The 18377-nt window shown below is 42.7% G+C and overlaps 2 protein-coding genes across 4 annotated transcripts; both read right to left on the bottom strand.

Annotated features, from left to right (window-relative positions):
• Nucleotides 1-1080: 1080 nt before the first annotated feature.
• On the bottom strand, nt 1081-10591 carry LOC311142096 (protein FAM76B-like). 3 transcript variants are annotated; one of them, XM_084177681.1, is made up of 10 exons: nt 10181-10591; nt 9157-9221; nt 8976-9030; nt 8720-8875; nt 8434-8618; nt 8143-8193; nt 7887-7964; nt 7482-7617; nt 6405-6506; nt 1081-2706 (listed from the first exon to the last, which is right to left on the bottom strand). In XM_084177681.1, exons 1-10 carry the CDS (start codon nt 10265-10267, stop codon nt 2617-2619), a joined length of 1005 nt encoding a protein of 334 aa, XP_084033807.1. In that variant the 5' UTR covers nt 10268-10591; the 3' UTR covers nt 1081-2616. The 3 variants fall into 3 exon arrangements, with proteins under 3 accessions (XP_084033807.1, XP_084033806.1, XP_084033805.1); XM_084177680.1 differs by having other exon boundaries at nt 7863-7964; nt 10181-10565; XM_084177679.1 differs by having other exon boundaries at nt 7863-8015; nt 10181-10564.
• Nucleotides 10592-10961: 370 nt separating this feature from the next.
• On the bottom strand, nt 10962-18344 carry LOC311142085 (phosphatidylinositol-3,5-bisphosphate 3-phosphatase MTMR2). Its single transcript, XM_084177666.1, has 16 exons — nt 18110-18344; nt 17531-17636; nt 17392-17415; nt 17201-17264; nt 17018-17112; nt 16829-16933; nt 16512-16616; nt 16325-16408; nt 16052-16201; nt 15730-15918; nt 15330-15515; nt 15048-15254; nt 14433-14525; nt 14144-14257; nt 13758-13934; nt 10962-13143 (listed from the first exon to the last, which is right to left on the bottom strand). Exons 1-16 carry the CDS (start codon nt 18187-18189, stop codon nt 12985-12987), a joined length of 1938 nt encoding a protein of 645 aa, XP_084033792.1. The 5' UTR covers nt 18190-18344; the 3' UTR covers nt 10962-12984.
• Between the last annotated feature and the right edge of the window lie 33 nt (nt 18345-18377).

Raw genomic sequence — 18377 nt, 5'->3', positions numbered from 1 at the left:
TGTCAAGTCGTCACCGTCTTTCAAAATGTGTTGCATTATGGGGACAAAAATTGTCCGACTTGCGCCTACATGTCGACTGCATGTACTTTACATAAATCATGTGATCAAAGGTCATGTAGTTGACTGCAGTCGACTGAACGTTTCTGCAGTTGCTCTTCACCAACTTTATCCTGCAGCCATAGGTTGCCTTGTGGGAGGCTCTATTGTCAGCCAATCATTACAATTTTTTGTTTGACCTACACAAACGTGACCAAAGACTTGACTGAAACAGGAACCAACTGCCGCCATTCATGTATACAGTGATATACAAATGAATGTGACATTTGAGACTAATTGATTGTACAATGTACACACATTTGATTTCAGTTTGTGAGTGTGATATGGGGGTTGGAGGCATGTTTATTTCGACATTGTTAAGAAAATGACAATACTGCCATGTTGCTGATGGAACACCAGTGTCTGACGTTCGGCTGTCGCAGCTGCACCTCCCCAGACCGTTCGGCTGTCGCAGCTGCACCTCCCCAGACTGTTCGGCTGTCGCAGCTGCACCTCCCCAGACCGTTCGGCTGTCGCAGCTGCACCTCCCCAGACCGTTCGGCTGTCGCAGCTGCACCTCCCCAGACCGTTCGGCTGTCGCAGCTGCACCTCCCCAGACCGTTCGGCTGTCGCAGCTGCACCTCCCCAGACTGTTCGGCTGTCGCAGCTGCACCTCCCCAGACCGTTCGGCTGTCGCAGCTGCACCTCCCCAGACTGTTCGGCTGTCGCAGCTGCACCTCCCCAGACTGTTTGGCTGTCGCAGCTGCACCTCCCCAGACTTTCGTCAGATGCTTCAGCCTTACCACTCAAACAAGCCCTTTGAGACAGCATGTCAGATTTTACAGATTAATGCAAATAAACGAGTGCTCCCTAGTGGTCAACCATGGAATAGCCCTTGACACAAACCCCAACTCTGGTGGAAGAGGAAAAAGTTCAGGCAAAAAATGGTGTATGTGTGGGTCTGACATTATTATAAAGGAATGCTACAGGGCCAATAGTAGCGAGCCACTCCTTGAGATAATGGTCGCAGAATAAAAAACAACGTATGTTTAACCAGATTTAATATTTTTAAAACATTGGGTTCGGAAAAAAGTACAAAAGTGATCAGTACGCCACAGTATGAAACCAGCTCAGTTTGGTCCAGAGCTGTAAAGTGAAAGGTGTGTTCCTTTATAAAGCGTATTCTACAGATGTATTTATATAATTAACCAGCCTTACACATACTCACTAAAACCGATACAAGTTACACATTTTAAATACATAGGCTGACCCCTGTAATACCTTTACATGTTAAAAAAATAATAAAAATAATGGGAAAAGTACATTACAGCAGGGGTTCTCAACTGTTTGGGGCAGGGGCCTCCTTTTGTCATTGCAAATTCATCAAGGACCCCCTCTTAACCAGAACACAACTCAAGTGAGAAAAAGTTGCATACAAGCTAATACCCTGCAATTCTACACATTTTGCCATGAGGCAGAGATACAACTTCGCAGTTTTAAAGCTTTAATTACAGTGCATTTATGTTCTGCATTTCCTTGGGGGGGGGGGGGGGGGCAAAGTTCCCAAGAGTTAAGAACATAAATTGTAGATTAATAATACTACACCCTCTAAACTTAATCCATGGATCAAAATGGAATCTGTAGTTAGTAATATTACATTTTTTAAATGTAAAAACATTTTTTTGTTGATCTGGCTGCAGACCTCCTGCAGTATCTCCCCCAGGGGCCCGTGGACCCCAATTTGAGAACCTCTACATTACAGTACAGGAGACCACAATGCCAACCTGTATATGGCAGTAAGTCATGCAAATCGTTCCACTACAGAAAAACAGCAAAGCACTACCGCTGTCACACAGTGAGAAAGAGGGCAGCTGGGAGGTGTCTCTACAAAACAAAGTTTAAAAATATCTCTCGTAGAGTTCATCGTTTTTGGACTTGAACGTCGAGGGAGGTCTCTGCTGCTGGGCAGCAATGCTGTTGTCAGTCACCCTGTTGACATTTGCATACATAGTAAGTTGAGAAGGGTCTCCAATAAGGAGGAGAGTTCCTCTTCCATAATTACGTCCATTTAGAAAAATATAATTAATATGTTACGAGAAAGTTGCTGTTGAAGAAAAAAAATCTCCCAAACCTGGGAAATGCTCTGAGTATGTGGTGAGAAAAAACAAAAGCTACAAAATGTAATTGAATAAATAAAATTGCATGACATCCGTAAAAATCAAGTGGGATCTGTGATGTTGACAGAATTGTATCCACCTTGCGCAAAACATGCTGTTGGACCCGGGCAGTGTTAACGAGGCTCTCTCCTCTCCTCCCTCCACAGTCACATCACATGGCAGATTAAAACTCAGGGTTAAAACATGTTGAAATTTGGAGGATGCGTCCTTATTGTCACGTCAACATGAAAGAGGATTTCCATATACAGCATGGTCACCAGTTTTCCAACAAAGAACATAACTGAAAAGGATCAAAACGATTGAGAAAACACAGGAAGGAGGGAGGGAAAGGTAGAATGGCATCAGGCTTTCACAGCGTTAAAACAATGAAGCCACTCTGAGCCGTGGTTGGGTGGGCTTGTCGTTACGGTAACAGCAGTGAACTCCCTGTCCTGTCAAATTTCTTGCCCTTTGAGAGGGCGGCCACTTGTTTCAGCAGCTCCCGGTTTTTGGCCTGTAGTAAAAGAAAATAAGTGAGTATGTGACCATCTGTGTTTAATGAAAGCCTTTACCACAAGCTAGGAGCGTTTGATTACAGTGCCTTCAAAGTATTCACACCCCTTGACTTTTCCCACATTTTTGTTGTGTTACAGCCTGAATTTAAAAAGGGATTAAAGTGAGATTTTGTTTGTGCAAATTAAAAATGAAAAGCCTTTAGTCCAAAAGCATTCAACCCCTTTGTTATGGCAAGCCTAAATAAGTTCAGGCGTAAAAATGTGCTTAAAAATTCACATAAGTTGCACGGACTCACTATGTGCAATAAGTGTTTCACATGATTTTTAAATGACTACCTCATCTCTGTATCCCACCAGAGAATGTGAGCGGTTGGAAATGAGCACCGCTCCGGTGCTCCACGTCATTCCCTACCACTCCGCTAAATAACCGCTCCGCGCTCACAAAAATAAATTTAAAAAAACACGCCTCTCCAAATTCACTCCGTTCATTAAAATTATAATTTAACCAACACCCATCTATTTTTGATACTACCTGGACCTACCAATTGGTTTGTAAGCATTGAAACCAAACCATATGGATTTGAATGAAAAGTATTTGAATAAACATGAAAAGGTGAATGTAAGAAGCGCTCATCATTTCAAATAGGCTACATGCCGTATTAAACATAATATAAACACTAAATAGGTCAGGAGCCAGACAGGGAGCCTAAGAAGGAACACAAATGAATTATTTAAAGCTATATTATTTCAATTATTTCAAGGCTATAGCCTACAAAGAAATACATTGTGAAGCATTTGCGAGTAGGACATAATAGGCTGGTGGGACAAACATTTTGTTGTTTTAAATCATTATAGTCTATAAATTGTGCATATAGGCTGTGACTTAGAATGAAATACAAATTATTAGTGCCTTTAAATTCATTTTTAGAAACACGAGTTTGGCCAATCTGTGGCTTCAGGCTCATGCGATGGTGTCTGGAGAGCCCGCCAGCAGCAGAGAATATCCTCTCCACACTTCCAGAGCCACTGAGGATGCTAAACACCCTTTTGGCCACTCTTGCCAGGCTGGGCAGAGATGCAGAGTTGTTTTCTTATTTTTCTATAGGTAGGCCTAAATGTTCAGGCAAAATAACCCAATCAAAACGGAAAGCTCCTTGAACGTGGGAATATGCCAGGCCTATTGGGCCAAAATAAATTATGGCCTATTGTATTGATAATAGAACGAAAATGAATGAAATGTTTAAGAGATCTGATTTTTTGTTTATAAATACTTTGCTACAATGACACAGTTATCTACCCACCTCGTTCCTTTCTTTTAGCATGTGTACATAGTAAGTATACCATCATGCTTTCAGGATACGTGTCTTTTCAGATTCCACAATGATTCTTTAGTTGTGGACACTACATCACCACAGTCCCCTTCTTGCTCCTCATCTTTGTAAGTCACCTTGATTTAGCACCTGTGTGTTTTATCAGTTTCTTTATGAAAATATTTAGCAAACTCCATGACAGTAGCTAAAGCAAGGGGCTATAGCAGCACACAAGTAGACTACAAATGCATGCTGGGGCATGGTGTATCAATACACTAAGTCACTAGAAAGATAGACGTCCTTCCTAACTCCGTTGCGGAGAGAAATTAAACCGTTCAGGGATTTCACCATGACAGTTACAGAGTTTAATGGCTGTGATAGGAGAAAACATTGTTGGGGCTCCCGAGTGGCGCAGTGGTCTAAGGCACTGCATCTCAGTGCCCCTGGTTCGATTCCAGGCTGTATCACAACTGGCCGTGATTGGGAGTCCCATAGGGCAGCGCACAATTGGCCCAGCGTCGTCCGGCTTTGGCCGTCATTGGTTCTTAACTGACTTGCCTAGTCAAATAAAGGTTAAATTAAAAAAAATTAAAAAATGTGTAGTTATTACTCCACAATACTAACTTAATTGACAGTGTGAAAAGGAGGAAGCCTGTGCAGAATAAAAATATTCCAAAACATGCATGTTTGTTTTTACAACACGGCACTAAAGTAATACTGCAAACAAAATGTGGCAAAGCAATTCAGTTTTTGTCCTGAATACAAAGTGTTATGTTTGGGACAAATCCAATACAACACATTACTGAGTACCACTCTCCATATTTTCAAGCATAGTGGTGGCTGCATCATGTTATTGGTATGCTTGTAATCGTTAAGGACTGGGGAGTTTCAGGAAGAAAAAAAACAGAATGGAGCTAAGCGCAGGCAAAATCCTAGAGGAAAACCTGGTTCAGTCTGCTTTCCACCAGACACTGGGAGATTAATTCACCTGTCAGCAGGACAATAGCCTGAAACACAAGGCCAAATCTACACTGGAGTTGCTTACCAAGAAGACAGTGAGTGGCCGAGTAACAGTGTTGACTTAAATCTGCTTAAATCTATGGCAAGAACTGACAATGGTTGTCTAGCAATGATCAACAACCAATTTAACTGAGCTTGAAGAATTCTGAAAATAATAAAAATGGGCAAATGTTGCACAATCCAGATGTGGAACGCTCTTAGAGACTTACCCAGTAAGACTCACAGCTGTAATCACTGCCAACGGTGCTTCTACAAAGTATTGACTCAGGGATATACTTATGTAAATTAGATTTATGTATTTCATTTTAAATACATTTGCAAACATGTTTTCACTTTGTCATTATGGGGTATTGTGTGTAGATGGATGAGAAGAACAAATCTATTTAATCCATTTTGAATTCAGGCTGTAACATCAAAATGTGGAATAAGTCAAGGGGTATGAATACTATCTGAAGGCATTGTACATCCTACTGTGCCTCTAACTTGTTAGGAAAGTTGTTTTAATCCTATGTGCTTGAGAGGGTCCATGTCAACATATTGGGCTGGAACTTAATAACCAGGTTTCCATCCAACCTTTTTATGGGAGTAACGAACATGTCAGATTGTTTTATTTTTATATGACAGGCATGATGGAAACAATTAGTCCGGAAACTTTCCAAATGGCTACAAAACGAAATTCGCTAGACAAGGTGGGACCTTTTTGTGTCAGTAAAATTAATTATGCAAGAAATGTCAGTGGAAACGCTTTTATGCACAAATATTGATACAATAACCATCATTTCAAAGTATACTTGGAGTCACGCGATGACTCGGGAAAGTATGCAGTTTATTAGGCTAGATGAAATAAGCTATGATGAACTTCACAGGGTGGTGCAAGGTGATGAGCTTGATGCTCCTTTCCAATAAAAGTCAAGGGTCTTATTCTTTGACAAATAAAAATAATCTCGCTCTTTCGTCCAAAAATCATGTAGGCTATACCCACACTGTATCTGCCAGCTGTTGGCTAGAGCGCACATGCCAATACCAGAATGGGCACACTCGCTATATAACACAAAATGTTTTGAGAGAAAACCATCAGAGTTTAAAAAATAAATAGATGGAAACCCATTTAACTTGGATTTTTTTTATTCGGTACATGGGAACTTAACTGCAAAAGGTATTCTATATGCACCATGTCATCACGCACAGCCTTTTATGACCAACGAGTCAATTTGATGGAAACACATTTGGTGGAAAAATGTGTGTATTATTTTTATGCAGATTTTAGAATATTTGCATGAAAATGTGTTGCCAATTGGATGGAAATCTAGCTAGCGGCCCACACGATGTCAGTTTTTTTTATGTGTGTATGGTGGTTTTTACTCTACCTGTTGCTGTTCCATGGCCTCTTTGTGTGCCTTCTCCATGTTGTTCATCTTAACCCTCATGTTGGATTCCTGGTACTGGAAGTCTGCTTTGATTTCTGTGAGCTGGAAGTACAAAACAAAGAGGGAGACGATCTGGTGAATACAACATGACCAAAAGTCACATGTAGGTAGGGGTAAAGTGACTATGCATAGATAATAAACAGCGAGCAGCAGCAGTGTAAAAACAATGCACATTTTCCAGGTGGCCATTTGATTAATTGTTCAGCAGTCTTATGGCTTGGGGGTAGAAGCTGTTAAGGAGCCTTTTGGACCTAGACTTGGCACTCCGGTACCGCTTGCTGTGCGGTAACAGAGAGAACAGTCTATGACTTGGGTGGCTGGAGTCAGATAATTATTTGGGCCTTCCTCTGACACCGCCTAGTATAGAGGTCCTGGATGGCAGGAAGCTTGTAGCGCCTTACAGTCGGATGCCGAGTTGCCATACCAACCAGTGATGCTACCGATCAGGATGCTTTCGATGGTGCAGCTGTAGAACTTTTGGAGAATCTGGGGACCCATAACAAATCTTTTCAGTCTCCTGAGGGGGAATAGGCGTTGTCGTGCCCTCTTCACGACTGTCTTGGTGTGTTTGGACCATGATAGTTTGTTGGTGATGTGGACACCAAGGAACTTGAAGCTCTCAACCCGCTCCACTACAGCCCTGTTGATGTGAATGGGAGCCAGTTCGGCCCTCCTTTTACTGTAGTCCACGATCGGCTCCTTTGTCTTGCTCACGTTGAGGGAGAGGTTGTTGTCCTGGCACCACACTTCCAGGTCTCTGACCTCCTCCCTATAGGCTGTCTCATTGTCGTCGGTGATCAGGCCTACCACCGTTGTGTCGTCAACAAACTTAATGATGGTGTTGGAGTCGTGCCTGGCCACGCAGTCGTGGGTGAACAGGGAGTACAGGAGGGGACTAAGCTTGAGGATCAGCGCGACAGATGTGTTGTTGCCTACCCTTACCACCTGGGGGCGGCCCATCTCAGCAGTGGTTGTTTAGGGGCATGTATTACTGTGAAGATACAATTAAGTGTGTACCTTTCGGTCCTTCTCCAGTATTGTCTGATCCCTCTGCTGAAGCATTCTCTTTAATGACATCACTTCCTCTTTCAGCTGGCTGATCAGAATGAAGTTGTCCGTTCCTCCAGAATCCATAGATTGGGTGATGGAACTACTGATGGGAGAGAGGAGAGAGAGAGAAGGGAAGAAAAGTTAGATTGTCAGAAAAAGGAAAGTACCTGGACTCAGATATTTTTCCACACTGACCCACTTTGTGCCATTACCTGCTCCAACAACACCTTGATGGCAACTATCACAGAGATGTGTTAGAACCATGAAGGCCAAAAAAGTGTCAGTAGGAACCTACTGGATGTTTGCCCTGTTTACTTCAAAAGTTAGAACCGGTTTGTAACTCCTTACATGTGATTGAAACTCCTCTCGTACCTGTCCCCGTTGGATGGCTTCACCTCCAGTTTTGGCTTCTTCTTTGGGGTCTCCTTCTGGATCGAAGACGATTTATGGCTGAGGGGAGAACCAACACACAACTTTAGCCACGGAGGCTCTCCATCAGACCTGTAAAGTATCCCAGAGTATGCCATAGTTCAACTAAGTTGCATTACTAGGCAAATAGCCTTGTCATAACAGTCAATAAAGACTGGGGAATGTGATTCAGAGAGAGAGGGGGGAAGGTATGTCTCACCTCTGCTTCCACAGTCCCTGCTCCTGTTCTGGACTTAGGCTCCCACTGAGTCTACAAAAAGACAAACAAAAAAAACACCAAGTCATCAGAGATTTTTCCCTTCCACCATGTTCCTTCCCATATCTGACACATGCATCATTACTCAGAGACCACTACATCCTTCCAAAAAGTGCCCGTTCAGCACAATACATATACAGTATTGTGACAGAGTAGAGACCTGCGGAAGACCCGCATCACAGAGGATGTAATGGCCTAACATATAGAGGACAGGGTTGTGGCACCATGGCCTACTTATGTGAGCTGCTGTGTCTGTGCTGCTGGTGGTGTTGATGATGCTGTCTGGAGTGGTGGTCCTTCTCATTGAGCGAGGAGGTGTTGGAGTGGGAGGAGCTGAAGCCTTTCCTTTGCTCCTTGGTCTTCTGCAGCACACGGCGGTAGGACAGAGTGCATAGCCAGCACAGCAGCTTCCCATCCACCTGACAACACACACAGGACAGTGGAAAATGGTGAATACGCGACCCAATGAGTGTTGGACAATGTGTGTTAGGGTATCAATGCAGCAGGTGTCTGTGCCTACCTTTCTCCTGCCCTCCTCCTTGCGGTCAAATGCGCACTGTTGTTTGCACTGCTCGCAGGTCTGTGGAGGGCCATACTTCTTCTCCGAGTTAGTGCAACGCTGACACTTTGTCCCGATGAAAGCAGCAATGATGTTACAGTACTGGCAGGGTTTAGGCTGCGTGGGAAACAACAGAAGATTTGGCAAACATCACCTTAACTGAGTCAACACATACTGTACAATTATAACAGATGCTTCAATTCAAGTCAAAACTTACCGTCCCAAACTGCTTTACATTCTGGGCACACTTCTTGCAAATGGTGTTTGTTTTGCTGGAATAGAGAATGTGAAAAAGAAATCGCATCAACATCCTGGAACCAATGTTATCACTATATTACATGGTGATACCTTTGGAATAATAATACCATGTACAGTAAAGGTGGTGGAGCAGAACTCGCCTCTCCTGCTGAAACTCTGATCTGCAGTATGTACACTTGACGATGGGATGAGCGATGCGACACTCCTGTTGACACAAGAAACAAAGCATTTGAGGGATTCATCTGTTGGAGAGTTTATTCAGCCCTTTCAAGGCCAATTGCTTAAAAATAAATACAAAAATATACAAATGTAGGCCATAACATTTTAAGAATTCACTTAACGCTTTGTATTGCGTTATGCATTTTTTAAAACAATTATTAACCATTCATGGAATAGTGTGCTTACAAAGGCACCTTATATTCAGACACAGGTTTTCAAGCCTTCTGCCCAGTATGTGTGGTGGTGTGCTTATTATGGCAATGTGAAATATGTATTTCCAACGCACCAGCATGAATAGCAAAATGTATTAAAATGTTACCATTTGCCACTGGAATTATAACTCGATTTTTGCCCATTGCATTTACAATTTATGTGGAACATAGCCTACACTACTGGCCGAAGAGGGATGGTACACTGAGCCCCCTGGAATTACATTTTGTAGCTGCCGGTAGGTTAAAGACACCGACGCTGTGGCTACATTGATGATAAAATATACTTATTTGTAAGGCGCATGAAGTGTAAACAAATGCTAAATTAACAGGTCATGGGAGACGTAATGTGAAAAGATCTTGCTAGCTAACAAATGTTTATCTGACGTTATTTTGTCTGCTACACCCAGCAGACACTCCATGGGTAGAAAAAAAATTTCGCGAATACATTGTATCGTCCTGCGTGACATTATCTAACAAGGTTGCCATTTGCGTCCCAGACAGGTTACAAGGATAATAGTTAGTTGTTACATAATCTAGCATCAAAGCAATCATCGCTTGCGATAAGTGCTTAATGTGGCCAGAGACCTTATAATTACACATCTAGGGAGCAGTCGAAACACGCGTGAAACATATACGCCTGTAGCAGTTGCTAGCTAATCTATTCATATTGCAAGATATGGTGCTAGTTAACTAGCTAGCAGGTAGCTAGCACCCACACACTTCCAGTCCAAACCTTGCACAGTTGCTGTCCCTGCGACAGTTCTTCGAACGGATACCGCTGGTTACACTTCGTACACGCGTACAGTGCCGATGTTGCCATTATCACCAAGATTAATAAAAAGTCAAAGATAAAAACAAAAAGAGCGAAATAGCTAGTCACCCAGACAATGTGCTGTCAAACAATTTCCACCTTGGTAGCTAACGTTGCTAGCTAAGCCAGCTAGGATAATGCTAAATATTCTCAAATATCTCTCTCTATTGGCTAGCTAACATAAGTTACTTGACATAGGTAATCAAAAATACTGATTTAGCATCCGCAAAACTTCTAAACAAGAGTAAATCGTTTTTCGCTGTTCTTAGCTAGCTATTCCTATTTTCCCTTTCTCTTTTTTGTATCCGCAGCATCGTCACTCAGACCGGATACGGTCAACTACAGAAGAAAGAGAAGCCAATCATGACGCATTATCAGTGCGCGGGACTTTGTATTTTGAAACACAGGAGCCAATCACAGAGCAAAACAACACAGCGATTAAGTTCCACTTAGCTGCCTCAATTTGTATTACTGTGATAAGAGGAATATGGAAACAAAGTAACTAGAATGTATATGTGCAGTGTTACTGTTAGATCTTTTAATTATAAAAGGTAGCTAAATGTAATTAAATGGCACTGTCAGGTGTCTGGGGATAAAATATAATCTATTCATACCATTTTGTTAATTGTCACTGTCATTCTGAAAATAACAGGCAATGCAATGGTACTATGAATTCTGATGAAGATTGAGTTCACAACACACATTTAATTTGTTGTGGTCTTTTATTTATTATTAAATTAAGTCAACAGCAACCGGTGCCAATCCCGGATCAAAGAGCAAAGTAAATCCAGGCTGGATAAACTGCTGACGTACTGAGCCATATGCTGTGGTTCACAGGCAATATAAAGTACTTTGTCATGTTCTATCTACTGTATCTACCTACCTACCTACTAACAATCTATTGGTGATCATAATATAGGACAATAAATCGTTTTCTTTTATTTCCTATTTTGCAAATTACCATTTAAACAAAAACAAATTATTTATCAAAATATCACGGTCAAACATGTATTGTTGACAGACGGGTTACAGTCCATGGTAGTCACCTTGCTCTAATTAATGGCTTGCAATTAAATTGACCATAACATTCTCATGCTATTCTACTAACACACATAAATATTAGTTAAACAGTTACTGATTTATATTGATTAAGGATGTGCCCTTGCGAGACATTGAAAAAGGCCACTTCATCATTGCACTAGTGGGGAATGAGCCACACTACTTTTCCTCTGGTTCGTTATCAGATCACTGTTCAAAGACAAAACCCTGTTGTTAAACAACAGTGCAAAGCTCTACATCACTGTGCCTGTGAGAGGCATGTTGTTGGCGAGTCTTAACATCTTACGTGGAGGAATGGTTAGTGCCATCTGTGGCATTCAGATTCTAGTTTCTGTAGAATGAGTTATTCTATACATATGCAGCATTTATTAACAACCTGTGGGTATGACCTTTCAACTAAACCATATCATGCACATTGTCAATTTTGCTGATCTGATTTTCTGAGTAAACAGTCTGCAACGTGATGTAGACATCATCACCATCATCACCAAAGCCCTCAAGTTATCACCTAATTAGAACTGAGACTCAGAGCTCAGTATAAGCCTAAAAGTCTATGGTATAAACTGTACACACAACCTAGGCTAAGGGAATGGAAATAGTATGTAGTTAACTTGCTAGTAAAAATAATTCAACAGCTTAAAAAACATCAACATACTGATCAGATGGAATGTCATACATAACTATACACCCACATTCATACCTATTTGGTCAAAATATGTGTCCATTCAGTAACTATTTTCTCAGCTTCAAAACCATTTGCAGAGACATTTCTGATGTCAAAACCTATTTGGAATATGTCAAGTAGACATAACATAAAATTGCTTAAATATCATAGCTTTTTTTAAACAATTCTCCACCTCGCTTTCACAATGGAGAAATTAATTGAGCATTTACTTTTAGTGTGTTAGCTACTTGTTTTATCCTATTAATCATTTAGTGTACTTATTACTTTAGAATAAACGAATGCATTAATACTGGATGTAGTTCAGCTGATATGCTATAGCATACTTGTGAGGGCTTATTTGATGATCATTATATGTTACAGTACTCTTGATCCAGTAGCAGAGGTCTGCGAAGTATAGTATGGCTGTAGTGAGGTGGTCTCATAGAGATAGATAGAGGACTCATCTTTATATCTGTGCCATTATAGCGTCTGTGACAGCATGGGCAGCGCCATTGAGGCTACAACCCATAGGAATCCCCACCCTGTTGACTACTTTGATTACTTTAAAATGCTGGAAGCATGGTGGAAGCCTTTAATGGTGCTGCCCATGCTAAAACGGCCTTTTGGCCACTAGAGGCCTCTGTTATTGTCTATGGGTGGTCTGAAACAGAGGCAGCTCTGTTTGGTGCATCAGCAACATAGGGTTCTGACCATAGACATAGACATATAAATTAAAATTCTTATTCTATTTCTATGGTTCTGACCCTGTACAACCTCAGCTGTTGGAATAGCAGTGAGGTGGAACAGCCAAAGGCCAATACATGGTTTCTACAGACACTTGGTGGTTGCTTTTCTTCCTACAGGAATGTGTCATGCCAAGCAGGAGTGTGTGACGCAGCAAGTCCCCTGCAGTGCTGTCTACTGGTTGTGGGCATGGCACCTTATCGTTGTGGGGCCTCAGTCCTCAGCCTTACTCTATAACCCGCCTGTCAAACTACGTTTGTCAAACAAAGGTCTGAACAGGAGTGATGGAGCGGGTGGGCGAGCCCGCCCTCTCAGAGGAGGCAGAGCGATTGGTCACATCTCTCTGCAGCTTCTCCACCCTCTTCTGAAGCTCCGCCCGCTTCGCCAGCAGCTCCTTGTAGCGCTGGTGAACAGGCTCCTGGGAATAAGGTACACAAACAATAGTGGTCAACACTAGAACATAACTATGCTATAACAAGCATATGAACTGCCATTTATACTCATAATAACAAGGCAACAGTAACCATGTCATCCACGTGGTCCTCTGTAGCTCAACTGGTAGAGCACGGCGCTTGAAACGCCAAGGTAGTGGGTTCGAGCCCCGGGACCACCCATACACAAAAATGTATGCATGCATGACTGTAAGTCGCTTTGGATAAAAGCGTCTGCTAAATGGCATATTATTATTATTATTATTATCCCCCACAAATGATGCAGCCCCCCCAGGCCAATTGAGATATTGTGTGTGAGTAACACATTTTTGTTAATTACTATAGCTCCCACCTTGGGCCAATCAGTGTAATTTTGTAAATGCCGGTTCTTTATGGCAATACGCATCATTAACCCAACTTTGGTCGAAATCGGGCCAGTGCTGTCTGAGATATCGAGTGTGACTAACATACTAACGGACAGAGAGAGATCCATAGACCCCTCCCCGATTTCATTCAGGGAGACAATTATACAAGATAGCATAAATATTACTACTATCACCATTATTATTCCTACTATGAAAGTGAGGTATTTTGCCCAGACCTGTGGCCTCATGCGAGGATTCCAGCGGATGTAGTAGCCCACCCAGAGCTCCAGGTGGCGCATGCTGACCACTGGGAACAGCACATGGTTAGAATAGTTGACATACAGAGGGTTGGTGAACTCCTCTAGCTGGCTGTTGATGTAGGCCCACAGAGAAACTGTCTTCTTAGGCAGCTCCTGCAGAACAATTAGATGTATGAGATGTTGGTTTTAACATTTGCAAATAAAACATATCACTTAGCATATTCCTATTAGCACTGTTTGAACAACCGTGTATGAAATGTCATCCATGAGAGACAGTCAAATAAACAAGTTTAGTTTCAGGTTTTCTGAATTGCACTCCATCCCAGTGGTGTTTAAACCTAACATATAGTCTGCACTCTCACCTCCTTCACCCTTTGCTGTTCACTGTTACACATGAATGTCCCAAACAGGCAGCTGTACAGGTGGTCCAGGATGGTGACCAGGAAGTACTCGTTGAACTCAAAGGCTGCAGGAAACTAGACAACAACAGTTAAATTATAATCCATATACAATCAGGAGAATCCAGAGGGATTATGTACATCAAGTAAAACATCCCCTGTGTAATTTGTGTACCTTATTACTAGGGCCTGGAATTTTTTCTGGTCAGGTCACGACTACACATCAACACCCCCAACCAGTGATGTCACTCACCTGTCGGGTAATCTGCCACACACAGTCAATGAACTGCAGGAAGACAGGCGAGCGGTCTGCGTCTGTGTGGTTCTTATCCCCATGACCGATCCTCTGGAAGGAGAGGGGGGAAGAGGGAGAAGAACAGGAAGTCAAGTGACCGTAATGGCTGAACAAAACACAAGAAACAGGAAGGGTAAAGCTGTGCCATGCACGATGGTTGACCCATGTCAAATCAAATCAAATTTTATTGGTCACATACACATATTTAGCAGATGTTATTGTGGGTGTAGCGAAATGCTTGTGTTCCTAGCTCCAACAGTGCAGTTATATCTAACAATTCACAACAATACACACAAATCTAAAAGTAAAATAATGGAATTAAGAAATATATAAATATTAGGACGAGCAATGTTGGAGTGGCATTGACTCAAATACAGTAGAATAGAAAATGAGGAAATGAGTAAGGAAATTAGGAAGCCACCCAGAGTTTCAAACCATTTCAACTTCTCTTACCACATGAGAATGGCCAAAGCATTTCCAAAATGTAAATGAATAATCAAGAGAATGTGTCCCAAGTGTTGTGGCTTGGTATAAGGAACACTACACAGTGAGAGGGAGTAAAGGCTTATTTACCAGCTGGAAGCGGTGGCCAAAGCTCAGCCACTCTTTCTCCAGCAGCACCTGGAAGCCGCGGATGGTGCGGTAGTGTCCGTCCAGCATCATCATGGCCAGGGAGGTGAGCTGGGCCGTACGGTCCCATCCATCACTGCAGTGAACTACCACTGACGTCTTCCCAGACTCCACCTTGTCTGCAATACGCAGCGCCCCAGCCAGGATCAGCTACACAGGGCACAGACAGACAGGTTCAACAAATAATCTCAACCATGATTTTTTTTCTCTCCCTTCTGTCCTCACCTTGATGTGCTCCAGCCAATGAGTGGACTCGAGGTTGGAGAGCCAATGGGACTCCTCGATGTTGGGATAGACCACCTCCTTCAGTTTGCGCAGTGACTCTCTCATTACGTGGATGTTGTGGATATCCAAGAACACCAGCTCTGCATTCTGATATGCATCCTCACTCTCATAGCCACCCCCTTTCATCTGAGGAGAACGCAGAGAATGTAGTCATCTCTTGGAATTGAATATACTCTGAATAATACTGAATAGTTTTCATAATTACAGAATGTGAGAGGAGATCAAAATCAAATCCAAATAAAATAACGCTATGGGTTGAGCATTGAACAGTATAGGCATTGGGTGTGGGAAATTCACTTTGACTCAAAATAAAACATGATTATTATTACTAATTACATACCTTGTTGGCGGCAGCATTGACGCTAGGCCTGGCATCGAAGATGAAGAGCTTGTGGGACTGAGCGTTGGCATCCATGATGGCCTGGAGGTACTTCTCATCGTCTTTGCTGCGCTTGCCGTTGACCCCGACCATGGGCTGACTACAGCGGGTCACTGTGGCCTGGCTCTCTGGGTGGATCCACGACAGCACCTGCACAGCACACAGCCGAGGCATTGGCACGGACAGTAACACAAGACCACAGGCACTACATCAACGTACTACTACAGAGGTACCACAGACAGTTAAAGAGTGGGGACAGTGTGAAGTGTAAATGTTAACTCACAGGTATCCTGCCCTTGGCTCTGAAGGCAGCCACTCTCTTCAGCTCCTCATCTGGGATGTTGACAGGCACCACCAGGGTTGATGGGTAAGTGTCACACAGCTCGTAGTGATCATTCACTTTAGTTATCCTCCAGCTCTCGTTGGGTAATCCCTATACACACACACACACACACACACACACACACACACACACACACACACACGCACACGCGAGTATAAAGACATTTCAAACAACTCATACCTAAAGCCCAGATTTTCGGAATCTTTCAAATACCTGTCTTTTGTATTCCGCTTGAGCATCATACACTTTCCAACCATTTTCAGGATAGACCTGCCCATACTCAAAGGCAAAGGTTGGCTGTGGATGACAGAGGGAAAAAACAGTCAGTCAGTTGGCCCTGGGCCTTTACATACAGCACACAGAAACAGACCATGGGCAGCAGACCTAGTGACTCACTCACCAGACCATTGGAAACAGGAAAGGCAAATTTCATCAGGATCTCGAAAATTGACTTCCTGAGTGAGTCCTCCATCTGCTTGTGTGCAAACCGCAGATTACGGATATCCTGAGGAGATAGATTGACAAGTCACTGTAACCACTGTCAATTACACACAGAGAAAGAAGAAGTACACTAGAGTGCAGTGATTAGAGTCCGAAGTAAGTATAAGAAAAATAAGAAAAATGCCTGTTCTCTTTGAGAGCAACAAAGATATTATATAATAGTACAAACATCAGGTAAGGGATGTTCCAGACATTTTTGTGGTGGTCACTGCTCACCTTGCAGACCAGCCCATAGGAGACCTCACCACGGCTAGAGGCACCTCCTATCTTCTCCACACGGCTCACTACCCCCAGGGGCAAGTCCAGCACAAACGCTGGTTCCTAGGAGACAATGGAAATAATAATAACACTGACTTGACATCCTGAAGGGTGGAATGGAGACAGATCGAAAGCTAAAAAGTATACCCTGTCCATGCATTTGAAGAACAGTCTGTAGTTGGTGACAGTCAATGTCCCCCTCAGTGCACCGATGTAAGGACAAATGTAGGTGACATCTTTGGCTGTTAGAAAATAAAAATAAAAGTTTAAGCAGGTCATTACATTAAACCCGAAATAACCCATAGCTGGGGGGTGGGGGAGATGACCTACCCATGTCTTGCACACTTTCCTTTGGTAGTAACTGTGGTTCTTCTTTGTTTGAATCCCTGAGCACCTGTATATAAAACAATATCCCATGTATAGGTAAAACATACAGAGTAGCCAATAGCACATAGCAAGTTGATTATTTTTACTTAAACGCCAACACAAATCTTTGAGGGAAGAGGGATGGAAGACTATACCTTGGCAACTGCTTTAGGTCTGCCCTGAAATCATTAGGAGAAAAGCAAGAGGGTTAAACGCAGACATGTTTAAGATGCTATTGCTACTTTAGTAGACCTAAATCTATGTAAAGTTGTAGGTGAAAAGCCATGTACCAACCCGTAGCTCTGGGGAGAACTCTGTTGAGGTGGACACGTTGTCAGAAGACATTGCATAGGGGGTCTTGGCAGCGTGAGTGGACCGGTCAGAACGAGACGTGGAGGTACTGTCAAGAGAATGGCAGAATACATAATGAGCAGTATGAAATAATACCATACCAAAATTGCTAAAGCAGAAACGAAATGGCTGGCACCAAGCCCAGGGGACTGGAGAATAGATCCACTCTGTATGTTACAGACCCTCTCTGTTTTTCAGTCCCCTGGGCTACTTGTACCCAAACTAGATGACTGTGGAATCTGCCATTATGTCTAGCTAACTAGATAACGTTAGTAGTATAAAATAAGGCTGCTTTCTTGGGCAAACTGTTTACCTTCTCGGGCTGCCTGCTATAGCGACTTTTGTAACCCGAATCACAGTATGGTTTAGCTGATACATCAACATCTTTCATTTAATTACACTAGTATAATTAAATATCTTCACTATCGATAATTTTTCGCCACATTTAGATAGCAAGTAGTTAGACAACTATAAAAGCTCCCGTCAATCGACTACACAGGGAGCTAGTTGAACGAGCCCCACCTGGACAATGAATCTACACTGGGCTGCCTTGACGAGGATTCCTTCGAGCCCAGACTGTCGATGCTCCCGCGCTTCTCCATGGTAAATCTTGGTAAAGTTTTCAAATATATGAATTAAGAGGTCTTTGATGCGATTGGGCAGATATCTACATGCAACTGTTTTGATTCCGTCCTTGGTGAAAAGTAAATCCCAGGTACAGACAGGAAGCTGCCATCTTTTCCCAGAGTTCACTATCCATAATAAACAAGGGAGTGGTGTTTGGAGTTGG

The sequence above is a fragment of the Coregonus lavaretus genome, assembly GCF_964263955.1.
Source record: "Coregonus lavaretus genome assembly, chromosome: 15".
In the NCBI taxonomy this organism is placed as follows: Eukaryota; Metazoa; Chordata; class Actinopteri; order Salmoniformes; family Salmonidae; genus Coregonus; species Coregonus lavaretus.
Note: the sequence above shows the minus strand (reverse complement) of the source record. Positions and strands in the feature narration are given on the sequence as shown.